General features: G+C 38.6%; 3 protein-coding genes and 1 non-coding gene across 9 annotated transcripts in view; 1 reads left to right on the top strand and 3 right to left on the bottom strand.

Moving 5' to 3' along the window:
• Nucleotides 1-284: 284 nt before the first annotated feature.
• On the bottom strand, nt 285-9,651 carry zgc:162872 (BAR_ACAPs and ArfGap_ACAP domain-containing protein). The gene is made up of 22 exons (XM_056757392.1): nt 9,262-9,651; nt 8,853-8,910; nt 8,610-8,729; nt 8,466-8,519; nt 8,235-8,293; nt 7,974-8,157; nt 7,010-7,054; nt 6,836-6,931; nt 6,082-6,156; nt 5,866-5,969; nt 5,695-5,746; nt 5,504-5,604; nt 5,145-5,256; nt 4,863-5,041; nt 4,569-4,638; nt 4,363-4,454; nt 3,165-3,244; nt 2,911-3,065; nt 2,726-2,835; nt 2,512-2,622; nt 2,374-2,435; nt 285-2,065 (listed from the first exon to the last, which is right to left on the bottom strand). Exons 1-22 carry the CDS (start codon nt 9,312-9,314, stop codon nt 1,920-1,922), a joined length of 2,118 nt encoding a protein of 705 aa, XP_056613370.1. The 5' UTR covers nt 9,315-9,651; the 3' UTR covers nt 285-1,919.
• A 605-nt stretch (nt 9,652-10,256) lies between these two features.
• Nucleotides 10,257-13,517, bottom strand: ilkap (integrin-linked kinase-associated serine/threonine phosphatase). Of its 2 annotated transcripts, XM_056757207.1 has the most exons (10): nt 13,073-13,517; nt 12,542-12,682; nt 12,327-12,444; nt 12,135-12,241; nt 11,970-12,063; nt 11,812-11,899; nt 11,156-11,289; nt 10,957-11,076; nt 10,718-10,799; nt 10,257-10,604 (listed from the first exon to the last, which is right to left on the bottom strand). In XM_056757207.1, the coding sequence occupies exons 1-10, from the start codon at nt 13,113-13,115 to the stop codon at nt 10,464-10,466; spliced, it is 1,068 nt and encodes a 355-aa protein (XP_056613185.1). In that variant the 5' UTR covers nt 13,116-13,517; the 3' UTR covers nt 10,257-10,463. The 2 variants fall into 2 exon arrangements, with proteins under 2 accessions (XP_056613185.1, XP_056613186.1); XM_056757208.1 differs by lacking the exon at nt 13,073-13,517 and having other exon boundaries at nt 12,552-12,669.
• Nucleotides 13,518-13,530: 13 nt separating this feature from the next.
• Nucleotides 13,531-13,602, top strand: trnag-ucc (transfer RNA glycine (anticodon UCC)). The gene has a single exon. It is a non-coding gene; the product is annotated as a tRNA-Gly (tRNA).
• A 518-nt stretch (nt 13,603-14,120) lies between these two features.
• LOC130428416 (diacylglycerol kinase delta-like) overlaps nt 14,121-17,253 on the bottom strand; it is a 28,787-nt gene continuing 25,654 nt past the window's right edge. For all 5 annotated transcript variants that reach the window (XM_056756418.1, XM_056756420.1, XM_056756421.1 and 2 more), the window contains 5 exons: nt 17,085-17,177; nt 16,841-16,960; nt 16,632-16,743; nt 15,944-16,074; nt 14,121-15,780 (listed from right to left, as the gene is read on the bottom strand). In XM_056756418.1, coding sequence (XP_056612396.1) covers nt 15,691-15,780; nt 15,944-16,074; nt 16,632-16,743; nt 16,841-16,960; nt 17,085-17,177 — 546 coding nt within the window. In that variant the 3' untranslated portion in view covers nt 14,121-15,690. The remainder of the gene's footprint in view (nt 15,781-15,943; nt 16,075-16,631; nt 16,744-16,840; nt 16,961-17,084; nt 17,178-17,253) is intronic.

Raw genomic sequence — 17,253 nt, 5'->3', positions numbered from 1 at the left:
AATATAACCAAACTGTTTTATTTGTCTAATATATGTTTTAATTATATTTTTATTATACAGATTATGGCGGTTTTACCTTCAATAGACTTGTTTATTTCATACTAAAACTGCAGCGTTGTGAAGATAAGTACATAATTGATATTGTTTACAAAATGAATTTCACATGAAAAAATACTGTACTGTTATATTGTAATAATTACAACATTTTGTTAGTGCATAGCATACTTCAATCTTTACTATGTTAAGGTTCATAAACACTATAGTATTGGGACACACAGGACACATGATAGTTAAATAGCTTATATTTTATTCATTAGCATAAAACACAACCTTTTCATACATTAAGACTGATATCTAGATATAGTGAGCTGTGCATTTTATTCAGTACGTACGCTACCAGGGAAATGTCTGGACGCCCAATCATTCTTATTATCACTATTATCCACATAATAGTAAAATCAAAATGTTGAAAATAACACACATAAAGGTTTGACCAAATACATTAAATAAATTAATAGCTTGTAAAAAAAGTAGGCGACTGTGTCTAGATAACATCTTTCATTCAACTTCATGATATGAATCCTGGGATGCTTTTAAACAGAATTAAAGGAGTTTCCATGTAGTGTTGCCAGATTGGGCTTCTTTTGAATGGGTTAGCCCGGAGAAATGCACGGTGTGGGTGGACAAAATTTGGGTTGCTTACGAAATTAAAATGTCCTCCAAGCAGCTTGCCTTTTCTTTGCTTTTATTTAGTCATTTTATTTCAAAATAACACAGCGCTTATTGGTTCAGTTTAACCAATCAGGTCTGGTATAGGGAGACCTATCATCAATCTACCATTGAGTTGTGATAACTCATGGGAGGGGCCTTTGGAGTGATAAAGGACCAGATTTTGTATATTGAAGCAAACGAAATGCCAAAGCGGCCCAAAAGGTTGGACGGTGATGGGAGAGTAACTCAAATCTTACAACGTGGATTACACATGTGGTGACAGACCTAAACCCTAAAGTTTCACCTAAAACCTTTCAAACTATTTAAAACTCTTCAGGCCAGGCTTTGTCAACTCAACATCAAGTTTGTTCTCAAACTTTACTATGTAGTTAGATTTTGTTATCTTGTCATACTTTGTTTAAGGAGATAAAATGGTCTTTATCATCGTTGATTGACATTGCAAAATATTCAGAATACTTGCCAGTTAAAATGTGGGCTAGTTTTGTTGGAGTGGGCGGGTTTTAGTGAGCCTTTGGGCTGGAAATTATCCACCCAATCTGGCAACACTGTTTCCATGTAGACTAGACACGATATGGCTGTTTTACCTCCACTAGACTTGTTTATTTTATACTAAAACTTCAGCGCTGTGAAGATACTGTAAGTATATAATTGATATTGTCTACAAAATGTCACACTAGAAAAAAAGGTTCTTAAAACCATAAGAAACACTCAAGGGTGTCCAAACCTCTAGCTGGTAGTGTAAGTTTATAAAATTTTCACTGTGTTTCCAGAAATTGGTATTGTAAATTCTGCTTTAAGCGTAACAGCAAATGTTCAGTGTAGGATAAGTAAGAACCAAGATTTTACTGCAGTGCAATATAAAACCATTCAGTAAAAAATATTTGTGTACAGTTTCAGTAATACACAGTCAGGAGAAACAGTCAATTCAGGCCAAAATATGCATGTAATGATGTGGACCATTAAAAAAATCTTCAATACTGAGCGTTAGTGATGTCACGTATACTGTAAACATACTCAGTGGTTAAATTTAGCATCTCTTCAAGAGATTCTGAATAGACTTTAGTTTTAAATAATTCTAACATTAAAGTTTCCCTTTATAATCCTGTGTTTTCTCCCACCTGGTCCACAGTACAGCAGCGTGACCTCTGACCTCAGCAGACACGTGACCCATGAAACTCAGTGGATGTCTATTTCTCCTCTCCTTCATCTTCCTGCTTATTTACCGCTCCATCCTCAGCGCTGCGTGTGAACTGACGACGAGAGAGCTTCTCCGGGTCATGTGACGCCATGTTACTGAAGTCACGGAAAATATCCTGGAATGTCTCATCGTCTCCTGAGGGAGCAGCATTAAATATATCTTACAGACCAGTCTGTACACAAGTTCTCACAAAAGCTGCACAATATATTGAAATAAATGAAATATTGCAAATAAAAATAAATACATCTACTAAAAATAAAAAAACATTTATTTTAATCTTAAAATAATATTTTTAAAAAGACATTCATACATTTTGAGTGTTAACTGTACCTAAAATAATTATTTAATGGTGCCTTTAATAATTCTAAAATAATATTTCATGAACATCATATTATAAACACTGATACTCATGACCTCAGACGCGCATCATAAACAAATCTTACCCACAGAACCGAAAAATCCCTCTGAATCTCTCATTTCCTCGTTCATTCGTGCCATTCTTAACCTGAAACACACAAAATGAATTATCTTCTAATAAAAACATACACAGAACACTACAAAACCCATCTACTGTTACTTACAAAGTGACAATGTCAGCCTGAGCCGTTTCTACAGCGATACTGAGCGGATCGTTTCCTTTTTCATCAGCTGCGTACTGATTTGCTCCTCGCTTGAGCAACAGACACACCTGTCTGAATCGACCAATCACAGAACATGTTAACGTCAACATGGAACAACCCTTTGAAAATATTCTGCTTCACATTATGTGATGTTAATGTCAGGTATGTTTTGTACCCCGTGTGTCCATAGGTGGCAGCGGCGTGTAAAGCGCCCTGTCCGTGCTGATCTCTTAGATTCACCTTAGCGCCGTTCTGCAATAAAAACTCACACGCCAACAGTGAGCCCTGCAATAAAAAAACGCACACATAACAGTTACATATAAATCATACAAAATATACAACACTTAAAACATCACTTACCCCAATGGCTGAACCAATCAGAGCCGTTCGTCCTTCTTGTTCAGGGTTACTCCAGTTCACTTCCGCACCATCCGCCAACGCTTTCGCCATGGCAACAAGATCACCGCTTAGCGACGCCTGGTACAGCTTCTCCCCGGCTCGTAGCTTGGCTGTCTCTATGGCAACAGCACACCAACCAAATATACATATAATCAAACACAACATTCATCAGAATTGCTGCAGAAACAATTGATCCAATATTGATTAAACCTTACCAGCATCAGCAGAATCAGACTGATGTTTGACAAATCTCTTCTCCACATACTTAAATCTGATCCATTGCTCCTTATCATGCCTGAGAAGGAATAGGCATTTGCACATTATTTTAAGTCATGCCAATAACAAATACAAACCATTTTAATGTGTCATGTACTCGCGTGCTCTCAAAAGACTATATTCAGTCAGTGCACACGGGACACAGCCCCCACTGAAACTACTCACCTAACAATTGTCAGATTGAGTTATTTTCTCCATTTATTACAAATAAATGTTCAGACACACGCATTATAATGCCCGTCTTGGCGCGAATACACGTAAGCACTGTAGGTTGTCTTGAGTGAGTGTCTTCAGATCTGTGTAATAAGTGTTTTTTCTTTATGTCTTAACGCGCAGCCACTATTTTTTTTACTGTAGAGAAAGACTTAAATACGGCAGTAATTTTGGTCATACAAATAAGACTAATATAAATCTTCGAAACCGTGAGTTGTCTACTATTATTTGTGTGTGCTCATTATCTACAGAATGTTTTGCTTTTGTAAAACAATGACAATATACAGGCTGTGCTTTCAGCTGTCTCTCTCCGTGTGCATCTTTCTGAAACGCGTCATTAAAACAGATTTAAAACTCTGTGAATACATATCATAGAGACGTAAAGCATATGTCTGAAGAAAACTTAAAATGTCTTCTCTTAATTAATATTGCATATAACATTAATATTCTTATTTTCGGAATATATACTATGTATGAATGTAAAGACAGGTGCAGTTTCTCCCGTATCAGCTTGTTATGAGAGTACATCCTTGCGCAGAGTGCTCTATTTCAATAGCACAACAAAACAGCATTAATCTTTGTAAAATGTGTTGATTGAACTATTGTTTGTTTATTTCTTTACTGTTTACCATGTTGATACTTTAGTAAACGTGTAGTAACCATGGTTTTTGGGCAAAGTTTTTGTCAGAGTTCTTGTTATTCTTAATTTTGAACATATTTTTCACTTTTCACATATCGGTCGACCTCTAAGACAATACACCATGAAGGAAACGCTACATGTCTAACTGCTTCTAGCCTCATCAACTGTTCTGTTTAGTGAGCCAAGCTAGAGCATTGACCGGAAAAGCCTTTACCCTACTTCCTGTTTATACACGTCATTCTGTGAAATAGGTCTATGGTAGTTGTTGTGCGAGAGATGCGTACCGCGAACTGTTTGGACTGGGCTTCTGTAGTCCATCCACTGGGTTACACTCATAAATGCTATTAATAACATCATTACCCAGAATGCACTGCAGCTGTGGGGGTAGAGTGAAAGATGTAGATGACAGATCTCAAGAAATACAGAAGCTATAGAAGTAAATTTGGCATTTTAGGTTATAGATAGAGGCAGTTCAAAATCGATGTATTACCTTGACCTGTTCAGGCTCCCACGAATCAAGAGTAAGAGAGCGAACTTTGGACAGATGAACCCCGAGACTCCTACAAAAACAAACGAACAAGCTTAAATAAAAACAATTCCTCCATAAATTATACTTTCCATCAAATGTTATAAAATGATATTATCAATGTAGTATGTTAAGGTTAAGTATTTGTGTAAGCACGATGATGAAGTCAATCACGTTTTTTCATCACTTATTATTCAAATGTCACAATAAGAACTCACTGTGACATTCAAACACACAATTGTGTAAATCAGGCACTACCTGTGGATGCCCGAGCACTCGATACACATGGTGATGCCTAGATTAAGGCTGGCCCACCGTGGCTCCGCCTCCCCGCAGTCACAGCAGCGCCTGTTACCGTTGCCCTGGAGAGCCACGCCCAGAGCAGGGGCGTGAGAGGGGGGTTTTAGAATGGGGACAGGGGTGGAGTTCTTCTTTACCTGAACACACACCCAACATGTAAACTTCAGTCAAAGCAGGCAAGGCATAAACCCATCATCACATTAGAGTGCTTGGTCCTAAATGGTGTGTTTGTTTGTCTACCTGAGTGTTTTGATTGGCTACTTGATCACGGTATGCCATGTCTATACAACCCTGAACAGCGTTTATCCACGCCAGCTTCAGCTCCTCAGTATCCGCCTGTAGCACACAGCACCTGCAAACACAAACAAGTGTATTTAGGTTTATAGCAGCCACCACAGCATTTTCTCGTAATTCCATAAAATTCAACTGTATGAGCTTCATGATTTATTACTCAAAACCATACTTGAGATTTTCCATTACAATTAGAGGAGAGAGAGTACAAACACAAGTGCAGATTCTGTATTCCTTGTTAAGTAAATACTACAGAAGGACAGAGATCTCACTATGTTTATGTGTGTGTGTGTTTTTCATCAGCTTACTTCTGCACTGACAGCAGCTCAAAACAGAAACGGCGATCGATGGCATCCAGAGATTTCACAGCACACAGACGCAGATCATCAAACAGGACGACTTCCTGCACCTAAAACACACACAGGCACACAATGAAACAACATGAACCTGCTTAGAAATATTAACACAATTACTCAATGCTACACAGTTTTTTGTGTACCTTGTGTGATTTGGAGTAGATTAACTGATTATTTTCAGTAGAAAACCAACACCTGAATGGAAAGAGATGAAATTATTGACATGACCGTACCGTTAGGTCTCATTAGAAAGAAACAGACTGACTGTGATTGCTTGAAATGCTGTTTAGGTAGACATCTCATCTCTCTCTCACCTCTTCCAGGTCTTGTTCTTCTTGCGTGAGCGTTTAAATATGTAGCCTTGAATCGTTCCTCCATCGGACGGATTACACACAATAACGGCCTCTCCAGACGCATCCTAAAAAAATAATCAATTTCCTGTTATCACCTGACAAATCCAAAATTACAGACAAACAATTTTGATATCCGCTTCTGTAAATCGTCTCTAAAGGTTTTATAGCTAGTGTTACCCTCTGTTGAACGAGCAGGTGTGTGTTTTCCAGATCTTTCCTCTTGACAGTGCAGTCAGTCGACAGCTGAGAAAGCTGTTCACAGAAAACATTCGTTATCAACTTCAATATTCATCAACCATATACACTCACCTAAAGGATTATTAGGAACACCATACTAATACTGTGTTTGGCCCCCTTTCACCTTCAGAACTGCCTTAATTCTACGTGGCATTGATTCAACAAGGAGCTGAAAGCATTCTTTAGAAATGTTGGCCCATATTGATAGGATAGCATCTTGCAGTTGATGGAGATTTGTGGGATGCACGAAGCTCCCCTTCCACCTCATCCCAAAGATGCTCAATTGGGTTGAGATCTGGTGACTGTGGGGGCCATTTTAGTACAGTGAATTTATTGTCATGTTCAAGAAACCAATTTGAAATGATTCAAGCTTTGTGACATGGTGCATTATCCTGCTGGAAGTAGCCATCAGAGGATGGGTACATGGTGGTCATAAAGGGATGGACAAGGTCAGAAACAATGCTCAGGTAGGCCGTGGCATTTAAACGATGCCCAATTGGCACTAAGGGGCCTAAAGTCTGCCGAGAAAACATCCCCCACACCATTACACCACCACCATAATTGCATTAATGAGAAATTGAACAGGTGTTCCTAATAATCCTTTAGGTGAGTGTATGTGTCACACAATGTGCGTAGAGTCATGCGTTACAATGTAAATACAGTGTAAATATGGGATGTATGTGTTTCGTATGACCTGTGAGGCCATTGTTTTCATAGAGGGCTCGAGATCTTTCAGCAGGTCAAATCCCTGGTGGAAAAACGTGTTCTGAGCGTGAAAATAGGAGAAGACCTGCAAAGAAACCCACAATTTATTTAGCATAACACATTCAGCTGCTCAAGACGTCAAAGCATGTGAAGAACATCTCACCGAGTTCAGAACATCCAGCTTCTGTTGGACTTTGAAGTTATTCATCTGGGAGAAAAGAATCATTATGAACTAGGAATAATACCTCCAACTGGCTTTTGTATTCTTCGTGTAAAAAACTTTTTTTCTCTTTTTCTTCTTGGTTTTGGGATGAAATATGATCCAGATGTATTTGTTTGGAAGGTTTTGTGTTACATTACGGTCAGAATAGAAGCACAATTTTTCAAAGACAAGTTTTAACAACCTCTGGACAATAATATGAGGTTATGCATAAGTACTCTGTTACATGTGCAGGGTTTAGAGAGTTAGTCTAAAAGTAAACAATACATACAGAAACAGGATCTTTCAGGTCTGAGTCAAAACAAACAAAGCATAAGCCAATCAGCTTCTGTCCCGCCGTCACTGGCTTCATGATGTAAATAAAATGTAACATTGGTACAAAACCTCTCTGTTCTACACTGTATGTCAGAATTTGAATAAAAATGCTCTTCAGAATGTTGCAGAGTAAATGTAAACTGGACATTTATTGATGAATTCTTAAGGGCTTGGCATAGTCCAGGCGAATTGCGATTTTGTTCTGTGTTTTGGTATTTTTTTTTTTTTACTATCGTTCTGCGTTATAAAATGACGTGTTATTTCCCACAGACCTGGTGGCGCTACATTACACACCCACCTATTACGTAATGCCCATGGACCAATGGTGGCTCAAGGGTCTTTACCGGCAAAGACAAACTTTCCTGGAGAGTTCTGTTTGGTTTGCTGCGGCAAACTAGTGAAACGAATTGTTGTTTGTACCAGATTTTGTTTGAAATCAGGTCACAGACGGTCGTTTTCTCGATTTCAAATGTAGTATACTGAGCCCTTAAGGGTCTGAAAGAAGGTGCAAAATGGTCACGGATGCTTAGTTGATGTAAATGACTGTTTTCAGTTTCTCTTTAATAAACGGATTAAGATGATCTGTGGTCACCTGCAAGCAGTAATCCAGGGCAAAGTGTTGGTAGCACTTTCTTGTGGCGAGCAGCAGATGAGTTGCTCTCTCTGCGTCTGCGGGTTTATGTCTGCTGACCTGAGTATTTTTCAAAACCGCGGCCTCAAGATCATCTCCTATCCGGACGAACTCACGCCGACTGTCTCGAATCTGTGGTACAAATCTGCCACAGACAAACCAATTTTAATACTTTGACGTGTGTATAAGTCGGTGTGTGTGTCTGTGTGTGATGTTACATACCGTGACAGGAGGTTTGTGAGTTGTTGTGTAATGGCTCTCTGGGTTTGATCAAACAGCATCTAAACAAAAAAAAACACAAACATTATTTCAAATGAACAAAGCAGAAAGTTTTACAAATGGGCTGATTCACAGTGTAAATGATTTCACAATGTCTTCAAGTCTTTTTCAGACATGCAGATTTGACACTTAATACAATCAATTAAATAAAAACAGAATAAGACACAAACTCACGGTCTGAAACTGGATCATTTCCTGGAGGCCCTGGTTAAACTGACGTAGACAGTTCTACAAAATCATGAACAAACATGACAAATGTGCCCTCAACATATATATATTTATATATCTCGTCAATGAGTACTATGAATCCGTACTCACCAGAATAACACCGTCGCTCTTATGATACACCATAAACTCGGACAGCGCAGACAGAAAGAGCTGATTACAGTTGGTGTAGCTCTGTCCTGCCTCCACCATCTGACCGCACAACTTCATCACCTTCAGATTGAGAAGAAGGCCTCACATCATGAAAAATCACACATTCAGTCTGAAATAGTGTTTATTCAAATCAAGTTGCAAAAAACAAAACACTTAAAAATTCCAAAAAAAACATTGTCTTACTTTCTCCACGCGATTCTCCAGTTCAGTGAAGTCATTCTCACACCGGTCCAGAGACTGCCTGCAGTGCACACACACACACAAACATAATTTTAACTTTACTAACACCTGCATAGGTTCCACAAATGCAAAACAAATCCCAAATTCACAGAAAAGCGTCAAATGTGCAAAAGACGCTGAAAAAGCAAAAGAATGTGCAGGACCGAAAGATTTCTGTTAAGTGTGTACTTTTTATATTCTATTAAACAAGGTATACAACAATGGGGTTCATCTAAAATAATCTGAAATACTTATTAGATAAAATACAACATCACACTGCTGCCACAGTGCTTGACATGTCAAACACCAGAGTTCGGAACTCACTTTCACTGCTGCACATAAGACACAGTGAGTAAAGAAGAGATATTAATACCTGAAGGCAGGTGAGTCTCTGATGCACTCCTCAAAGTCCAGCAAAGTGTCCATGCTCAGGCTTTGACTCTATGCTCAGGCTTTGACTCTGTCCTCAGTATTTACACAATCGTTGTCATGAACTACAACACTGTCAGAGCTGCAGATAAATAATGCACGAGTGCGGCCAGAGAGGCATCAGTGTGAACCGTTATCTCATATTCCCTCATCAGCATCGCTGTCAGTGCGTTAATAAAACAATTCACCTGCGGAAAAATGCATCACTTGTGCAACATGCAGCGACAACAATGCGTGTCATTCGGTCATTGTATTAAAATACCGCACCTGCATCGGTGTGAACTCGCCCTATTTGCGCTGACAGCTGCGTATGTGTTTGTTCATACTGCTCCGAGTCGCGCTTCCGGTGCGCTGTCACGATGGTGGCGTATGTCCGATCAGCGAATTTCAAAATAAAAGTCTCACGCAAAGGTATTAAAGGGGGGAATTAAATGGTGTACTAATCCTACACATATTGAATACATAAAATATGCAATCACACAGTTAAATGAATAAATCCCTTAAATCACACTCATGTCATTCAAAACTTAAATAACTTTCTTCTGCAGAACATAAAAGAGGATATTTTAAATAATGTAACCAGACAATACTGGACGCCATTGACTTCCTTTTTGGACACAAATCCTTTAATCTTTCTGATAATGGGTGTAATCCTGTTGTCCTGTCCAAATTTGTCCCCTGGCCTTATTCAATCACGTCTTCCTGATTAATTAATGGCCACTGTTCACTTTTCTGGTTGTGATATGGACATTCTGGTGCTATCCTACTCTCTTTTAATAGAGAGCATTGATCTCAACAGGACATTCTGGTAAGATAAATGTAAAATAAAATAAAAACAGGTTTAATGCTAATGAAGGTTTAATGCTAAGCACAAAATATTGCATTTAAATAACCACCACATACACAGAAAGTAAGTAAAGACAGATAATGTGAGCCAGTATAAAACATTTATTTCGTTTAAATGCCAAAAAGCACAAAAACTTATATCAGACACAGTGTTTTCAGAAGTCCTGCTTTGAAGTTGAGAGTCAATAATAATTTTTCATTTTCATTACCATCCCAGAATCCATGCATTTATGTATATCAGTGTGTGTGTTTGTGTAATAGAAGAGGGTTTGTATGTGTTTGCATATGTATACAACAACTTCAAAACTCAATGGAGACAACAATAACAGTGACGTTGTCTGCAGAGCCCCGCCTCACTGCCTCACTGGCCAATCGCTGACATGCAGCCTCATATCGCACCGCCTCTTCAGTTTGCCCCTCTTTAACCTCCACGGTCTCATTCTAAAAATCAAAAACAGATTTTATTTCTGTCATATTCACAGTCCTGGGACAGCACTGACTTTTCTTATGTAACATGTTGTCAATTCAGAGTAAAAGCATGTTCACATAAGTACCTCTAGAACGTTTAGCACAAACTGAACGGCCTCTTCTGGAGAGAAGACTGTAAAAAGCCCATCACATGCCAGAAGAACAAATCTGAATGAAAACCCAGAAACAGTTCTTAAACACCCTTAACATTAAACATAATTTCACCCATGAACTCTGAACTATGATAAACACCACAAGAGAGTTCAGGACGTGGATACAATATGAAAGAGATCATCCTGCTGTGTTTGTCTGTGAAAAAACTCACTTGTCGTTTTGACTAAGCTGACAGCGGCGTATGTCTGGAGTGGAAATGACCCCACACCTTTTATATTGGCCGTCACCTATAGATCGAGAGACCTCCAGGACACCGAGCACTCGCCCGTCCCTGAAACAAACACACACAACGGTTTGGTCAATCATGACCCATGATCACAAACAATCATGATGTCTACACGGACACACACCTGACCGTGCCACCCGCTTTCTGAATCCTCATGCGCTCCTCATAAATAATGGGGTTGTGTTCTTTACTTAGAGCCAGAGTCACACACTTTCTCTTCCCAGAATCCTCAGCCTTCTCCAAACGACACATCACCGCCTAACAGACACACAAGTTGTATTTATGTTTACAATTAGCATTTGGAGTTAAAGAATTAAAAACAATGAATGCTATTTTTTTATATTTGCAAAAGATCTCATTCATATTTTAACATCAGGGTTGATTTGGGTTTTATGTTGATGTTAAAGTCGCCATGAAATGGAAGTTGCGATTGCCTTATTTTCCGTATCGTGATGTAAACGAACAGCTTCTGAAATTAGAAAAAAATGTAGAGCGTGGCTTTATTTTGCCCTTTTTGATTGGTTCGTGTTGAGTTGGGGCTGGAGGTAAGGGCTAAAAATGCCTGGTCATATGGTCTGTATATTTCTACATCTTTATTATTGCTTGCGTAATGTGTTGAAGTGTTGTTGTTGAGAGGGAGAGAGGAGCTTAATGTTTTCCATTAAAGATTACAAGTGCAAATTAATAAAAAAAACAATAATTAATAATTATCACTGTTTGATTTCAAGGTGACTTTAATATCGAAGGGTCAAATGTTACAGAGCAGACATTCATACATACTCTACTGTCTCCCAGGTTTGCTACATAAAGAACATCATCAACCACCAACATACATGTAGCTGTGGAGCCGTCCTTCCATGTAGGCTTCCTGCAAACACACACAAGCAGTATGAGCTTGCTCATAGATGCTTTTAGAACCAAATCAAAGCAGAACTTACTGGCTGGAGGCTTTCTTCAAAAATTCTTCATCCGTTTGACGAAAGGTGTCCAGCAAACACTTCCTCACCAGCTTCTCCAAATTCCCGACGTCACCTGCAAATCATAATGCATTATGGGAACTGGCTCACTAACACATCTGAAGTGTGATGTGGCTCCTCTTGTACCTTTAGGAAATTTGCTAGCCAGCGTGTGATGAAGATTCTCTGCAGCGAACTGAGAGGCCCGAGCTCCACCATGACCGTCAAACACAGCGAAGTACGCAAGCCGTGATCTGCAAAACACACCATAACATCACACAAAACACATTACTGAAATCTGGTGAGAATGTAGATGGAGGTAGTGTTTGGGACACTCACACTTGTGAGGGGAGATTCGTGACACTCGCGGTCATGTCTGGAAGCACTGCGTGTGCGTCCTGCATCTCATCTCTCTCTCCACGTCTCGCAGAAACAAACCCCATCAGCCTGACTTGATCTGCAGCGACACAAAGAGACCATGAACATCACATCCCAACAATACAGCACACTCACATCCTCAGGCAGTAACACTATGGGTGCAGAGAGCTGAAAACCTTTACAAACTTTCTTTGCCTCCTGATTTTTGTCTTCCACCTGAGTCTCTTCCTCAGAGCTCCCTTGATCTCGCTTCCTCTTCTCTCCTCGAACTTCATCTTGCTCCTTGCTCTCCTCTGCAGCTTTGGGTTTAACTGGACCTGAAATACACAACACACACCTCAAAACTACATCATTTTCCAAGACATTCAGTACAGTAATGCCAAATAACCGCAAGTGAAACCTACAGTAGTGTGACAGCATTACGTCACAAACTACACATTATACACACGTGTGTGTATTTCTATAAAGAAAAGAAACCCATACCACATTAGTATATACTTAGCCTAATAATTTTATATTTCAACGTTAGTGATTTAATAGATGCAATCTAACGATCATCTGGAATCATTCACGTTAGTAATACCGAGACCAGTCTTGTGCACTTTATATCACGATTTGCATGCTCAAAACACACACATTAAAATGTATAACGCATACAAGATGAATATTGTTCTATTTATTTAATCATAATGAATAAATAAACTCACATGGGTCGTTTGTAGGTTCTGGAAGATCATCAAATAGATCCATTTGAGGTTGTTCGCTTTAGCTACAGATCAAGTAACGTTACACAATTCACAATGAATGTCTGATTAACTGCGTGAGATACACACTTCATTCATACATGTACAGTAAGAATCAGATCAGACGTGGTAGGCTTATCAGGGTAAAATTCTGATAAATCTGATGATTGAGCAGGCGATCGAAGCGGCGCAATTGTTGGTGTGTATATCGTTAGCTGCTAGCAAGCTAATTATACTGAGTTCTGAGAAGAAAATTTACGAATTACAAAAAAATAGCCCCGGCCATAATATTTACTTAATAACGTATTTGTTCCTTTATTCGGCACGATAATGCACTATAATAAGACAAAATAAATAAAAAGTTATTACTTCTAATTTTGTATCAACTTTGTTATATGTTTGTGGCAACTCTAATGTATCGGGCGTTGGTGGTATAGTGGTGAGCATAGCTGCCTTCCAAGCAGTTGACCCGGGTTCGATTCCCGGCCAACGCAATCATTTTTAATGGTGTTTTTTCGATGATTGTTTTTTTTTTATCGCATTATTGCTTCACATGTGTACGGAGAATCGAACATACAATGGGATCTGCAAGAGCTTAAATAAATAAATGCAATAATAGGATATTTTTAAATTCTTTAATAAATGTTTTAAACTTGTTTTATACGTATTTTATATTTACTTTAACCCAGAGGTGTTTTTATTTCATATTTAAATGTTCCACATTTATCTATTCCGTTTAAACTTACTACTATAAGTTTAATGTGTTATGTATCTAACAAATATCTAATGTTATTATATCCGATTTAAATTCGAATGATAACAAACATTAGTAATCACCTACTAATTTCAACTAGAATCATTAAACTTTCTGAATCCAACTATCAGTGATGTTTAAATGGAATCTTGATTATAAAACACAGTTTTACATTTTTGACATATTACAGACACGTTATTAAGAAAATCGATGATATAATTGTTTTCTGTATCAGTTGTAAATAAAGCAAACCCAGAGTTTCAAACACAGACCTGATTTTAATTCAGAATGCTTCCCTGTACACAAAGAAGGTATTTACATTCTTAATGATGGTCTATGTACATAAAAAATAAAACAGAAAATGAGAGATGGACATCACATGAATGCATTCAGTTATAACTTATTAATAAAATAAATATTTAACAGTCAAGAGAGATCGGACAATCTAGCGTCCAGTATGACAACATGGCAAGTCTGATCTGACCACTTTAAAGGGTAAATGTAGTGTTTGTCATAAACACCTGTCATTGTTTAGATACAGCATTGTTAAGGCAAGTCAAGTGTAATGTTGGGTTTGTATGCAGAATCCGAAATAAACTTTTTCTGCAATTGACATTTACAAAATTTATTGGTCATGAAACTATTTTGTACTTTTTATTCCAAACATGTTCCTGTTGTTCTTGAAAAACACTATTTGTGTATGTATTCGTGTAAAAAAAAAACGCATGATGTCATGTTTTTCACAGAGGTAAACGTTGTTGTAGGTGTCTATTTGGTTAACAATGTTGAGGGTCAGACTGTCTATCACTGCTGACAGGCGCATTTGGTGTGATAAAAGAAAGCATCTGTATGACACTTCAAAATTCAAATCCCAGATAGCACAGGTACGAATGTAAGATGTCTCCTAAAGATCTAGAGATTTGGAAAACATCTGCCATGTAAAAACATCTGCTAAACATCTTCAAAAGAGCAGTTTTACATCTATTCTAAATCATAAACATCTTACAGACATCTTCTAGACGTCTATATGACATCTGACAGCAGACGTCTCGGAGACGTATTGCAGATGAGCAAACTATGTCTTGCAGATGTAAATGCAGATATCAAATAAATATCTGCCAAATGTACGTGTTCTATCAGGGATGTTGGGGTTCAGCACAGTTAGGATTGATATGCGATCGTTCAGAAAGCTTGTGGAATGTTGCTTAAGGCTCTCTAAAACTCCTCCATGAGGAAACCTTCTGTTCACACACACTTGGAGGAAAAGAGCGAGACGGATCGTGTCGATAAGATTGATTGTCAAGAAGTTAAAAAGCAGAGACAGTTCACAAGAGTGTGTGTCGATGTACTTATGCCAAACTTTTTCAAAACAACATGAAATGCTGTTAGAATCATGTCACAACATTCTGTTATGTCCAGCGGGTAAGTTTTCACGGTCACACGGACTTGTTTTCTTGTGTACATCATCATACAGTATGTTAGGAAAAGTTCGAACATTTTGATGAAAGATTACGAAAAAATTGAGACGGCATCAAGTAAGTACGGCCATTTGGGATTTCATGTCGTTTCTAAAATTACAGTCATATTAAATTCTGATTTCTGTTTTGGCCATTTCCTCCAAGTTTCTGATATTGGTGCTGATGGCTCTTGATGTCACAAAGGCAGTGGAGAGAAGGCACTATTATTGGTTGAGCTCTGAGAGGAGTCGGCGTTGGTCCCTATGAGGTGGCGTCCTGCGTATGGCTGGCTTCAGTCTTGACTTTACATTTGATTGACTGTGTGAGGCTGCGTCACGTCTAAATGAGGCATCTGATTGGCTGCGGAGCGCTTATGCTTCGCTGGCGGTGCAGTTTGGACTCAAATCCATGATACCCTGCAAGATCCGCTTCATGTGACCCACTTTAGTCACACCCAAGTCCTGACACAAACAAACACACAAACACACAAGATTAAAAATGTATTTTTCTCAAAGTCAGCTTTAAATGCTCCCTAATTTGTTTCGAAACATCACATAAGCCATAGCTCTGCCTCGTCTAGGGCGAAAAATCATGTTTCCATGACAAAAACACACGGGGTTATACCTTGAGGTCTCTTCTCTCCAGCTGAAGTAACTCTGGTCCTCTAATGTCGTGTCTGTTGAAGATCTCCTTATACTCTGACAGACAGAGCATCTCCAACCAGACACCAACCTCATCCACACCCCACTGATACACTGTATAGAGAACATAAACACACATATTACACACACACAAAGTACACTAATGTGACACACCGCTCATTTGCATTAAACATACACACATATAACTCTTACACATTACATGAACACATACATTACACACTCAAGTTACACTTCACATATTATATGCACACACAAAGTATACAAATGATAAACACACAAATAAAGCTCATATGTATTACATACTGTATACACACCTTACTTTTAAACATTACATGCACGCATTTACTAACACACACACACAGACACGGACACACAGACACTCAAAAGCTTGCAAAATTCATAATACTAAACAAACACATTGACCTTAAACACATTTTACACACACTACCCTCAAACATATTACACACTTTACACTAAGACATAAAACACATATAACTACACTTATTAGACATATTACAAACACGCACGCACACACACACACACACACACACACACACAGAATACATGTACACAATTCTCCATAAATTCCCCACATATACACAAGCACTTTATTCCTATACAGAGGTGAAAGGTCAGATGTTTTGACATACCAGGCATGTTGAAGGCGGCACACGTCTCTTTATTCTTGTTGTTTTTATCTTTCTTAAATTTGAGGCGAAATTTAGCAGAACGACTCCTCTTAGAGAAATCAGACAGCTGTGCCTGCACACACAGACATACAGTTAGATTAGTTTAAAGACACCAGAGGATCTAAAACATGATGTTCATGTATTAACTAATAATATTTTCAGTTGCTGACCTCATCATCGGCCGGGTCAATGATCTGACTGAGCCAGCTGATGTCTGTCAGTCTGCGGAACTGTTGAGTGACATAGGCCAACGCACCAATCAGCTGCTCTCGCTGAGGAGGTTCCAACTGCTGCAGAGAAGAGAGATATAGACGGAGTGAGTTACACTTTTACTAAACAAATGTCTCATGTCCAGACAGACAATGATTACCTTTTAACCCAAACAGAAACAAGGATTTTTCAGTAATTACTCACCAGGCACATCTTCCCCGTGAGCAACAGCTCTGTCTCACTGTGTAATGCTTTCACATCACTGACCATCTGCATCACTACATTACATGTCAAACCCTACCACACACACAAACAAAATTAGTCTAAATCTGTACCCGTCACACACGAGCGGGGTTTATAATGAAATTATTGA

Source organism: Triplophysa dalaica, chromosome 9, assembly GCF_015846415.1.
Source record: "Triplophysa dalaica isolate WHDGS20190420 chromosome 9, ASM1584641v1, whole genome shotgun sequence".
In the NCBI taxonomy this organism is placed as follows: domain Eukaryota; kingdom Metazoa; phylum Chordata; class Actinopteri; order Cypriniformes; family Nemacheilidae; genus Triplophysa; species Triplophysa dalaica.
Note: the sequence above shows the minus strand (reverse complement) of the source record. Positions and strands in the feature narration are given on the sequence as shown.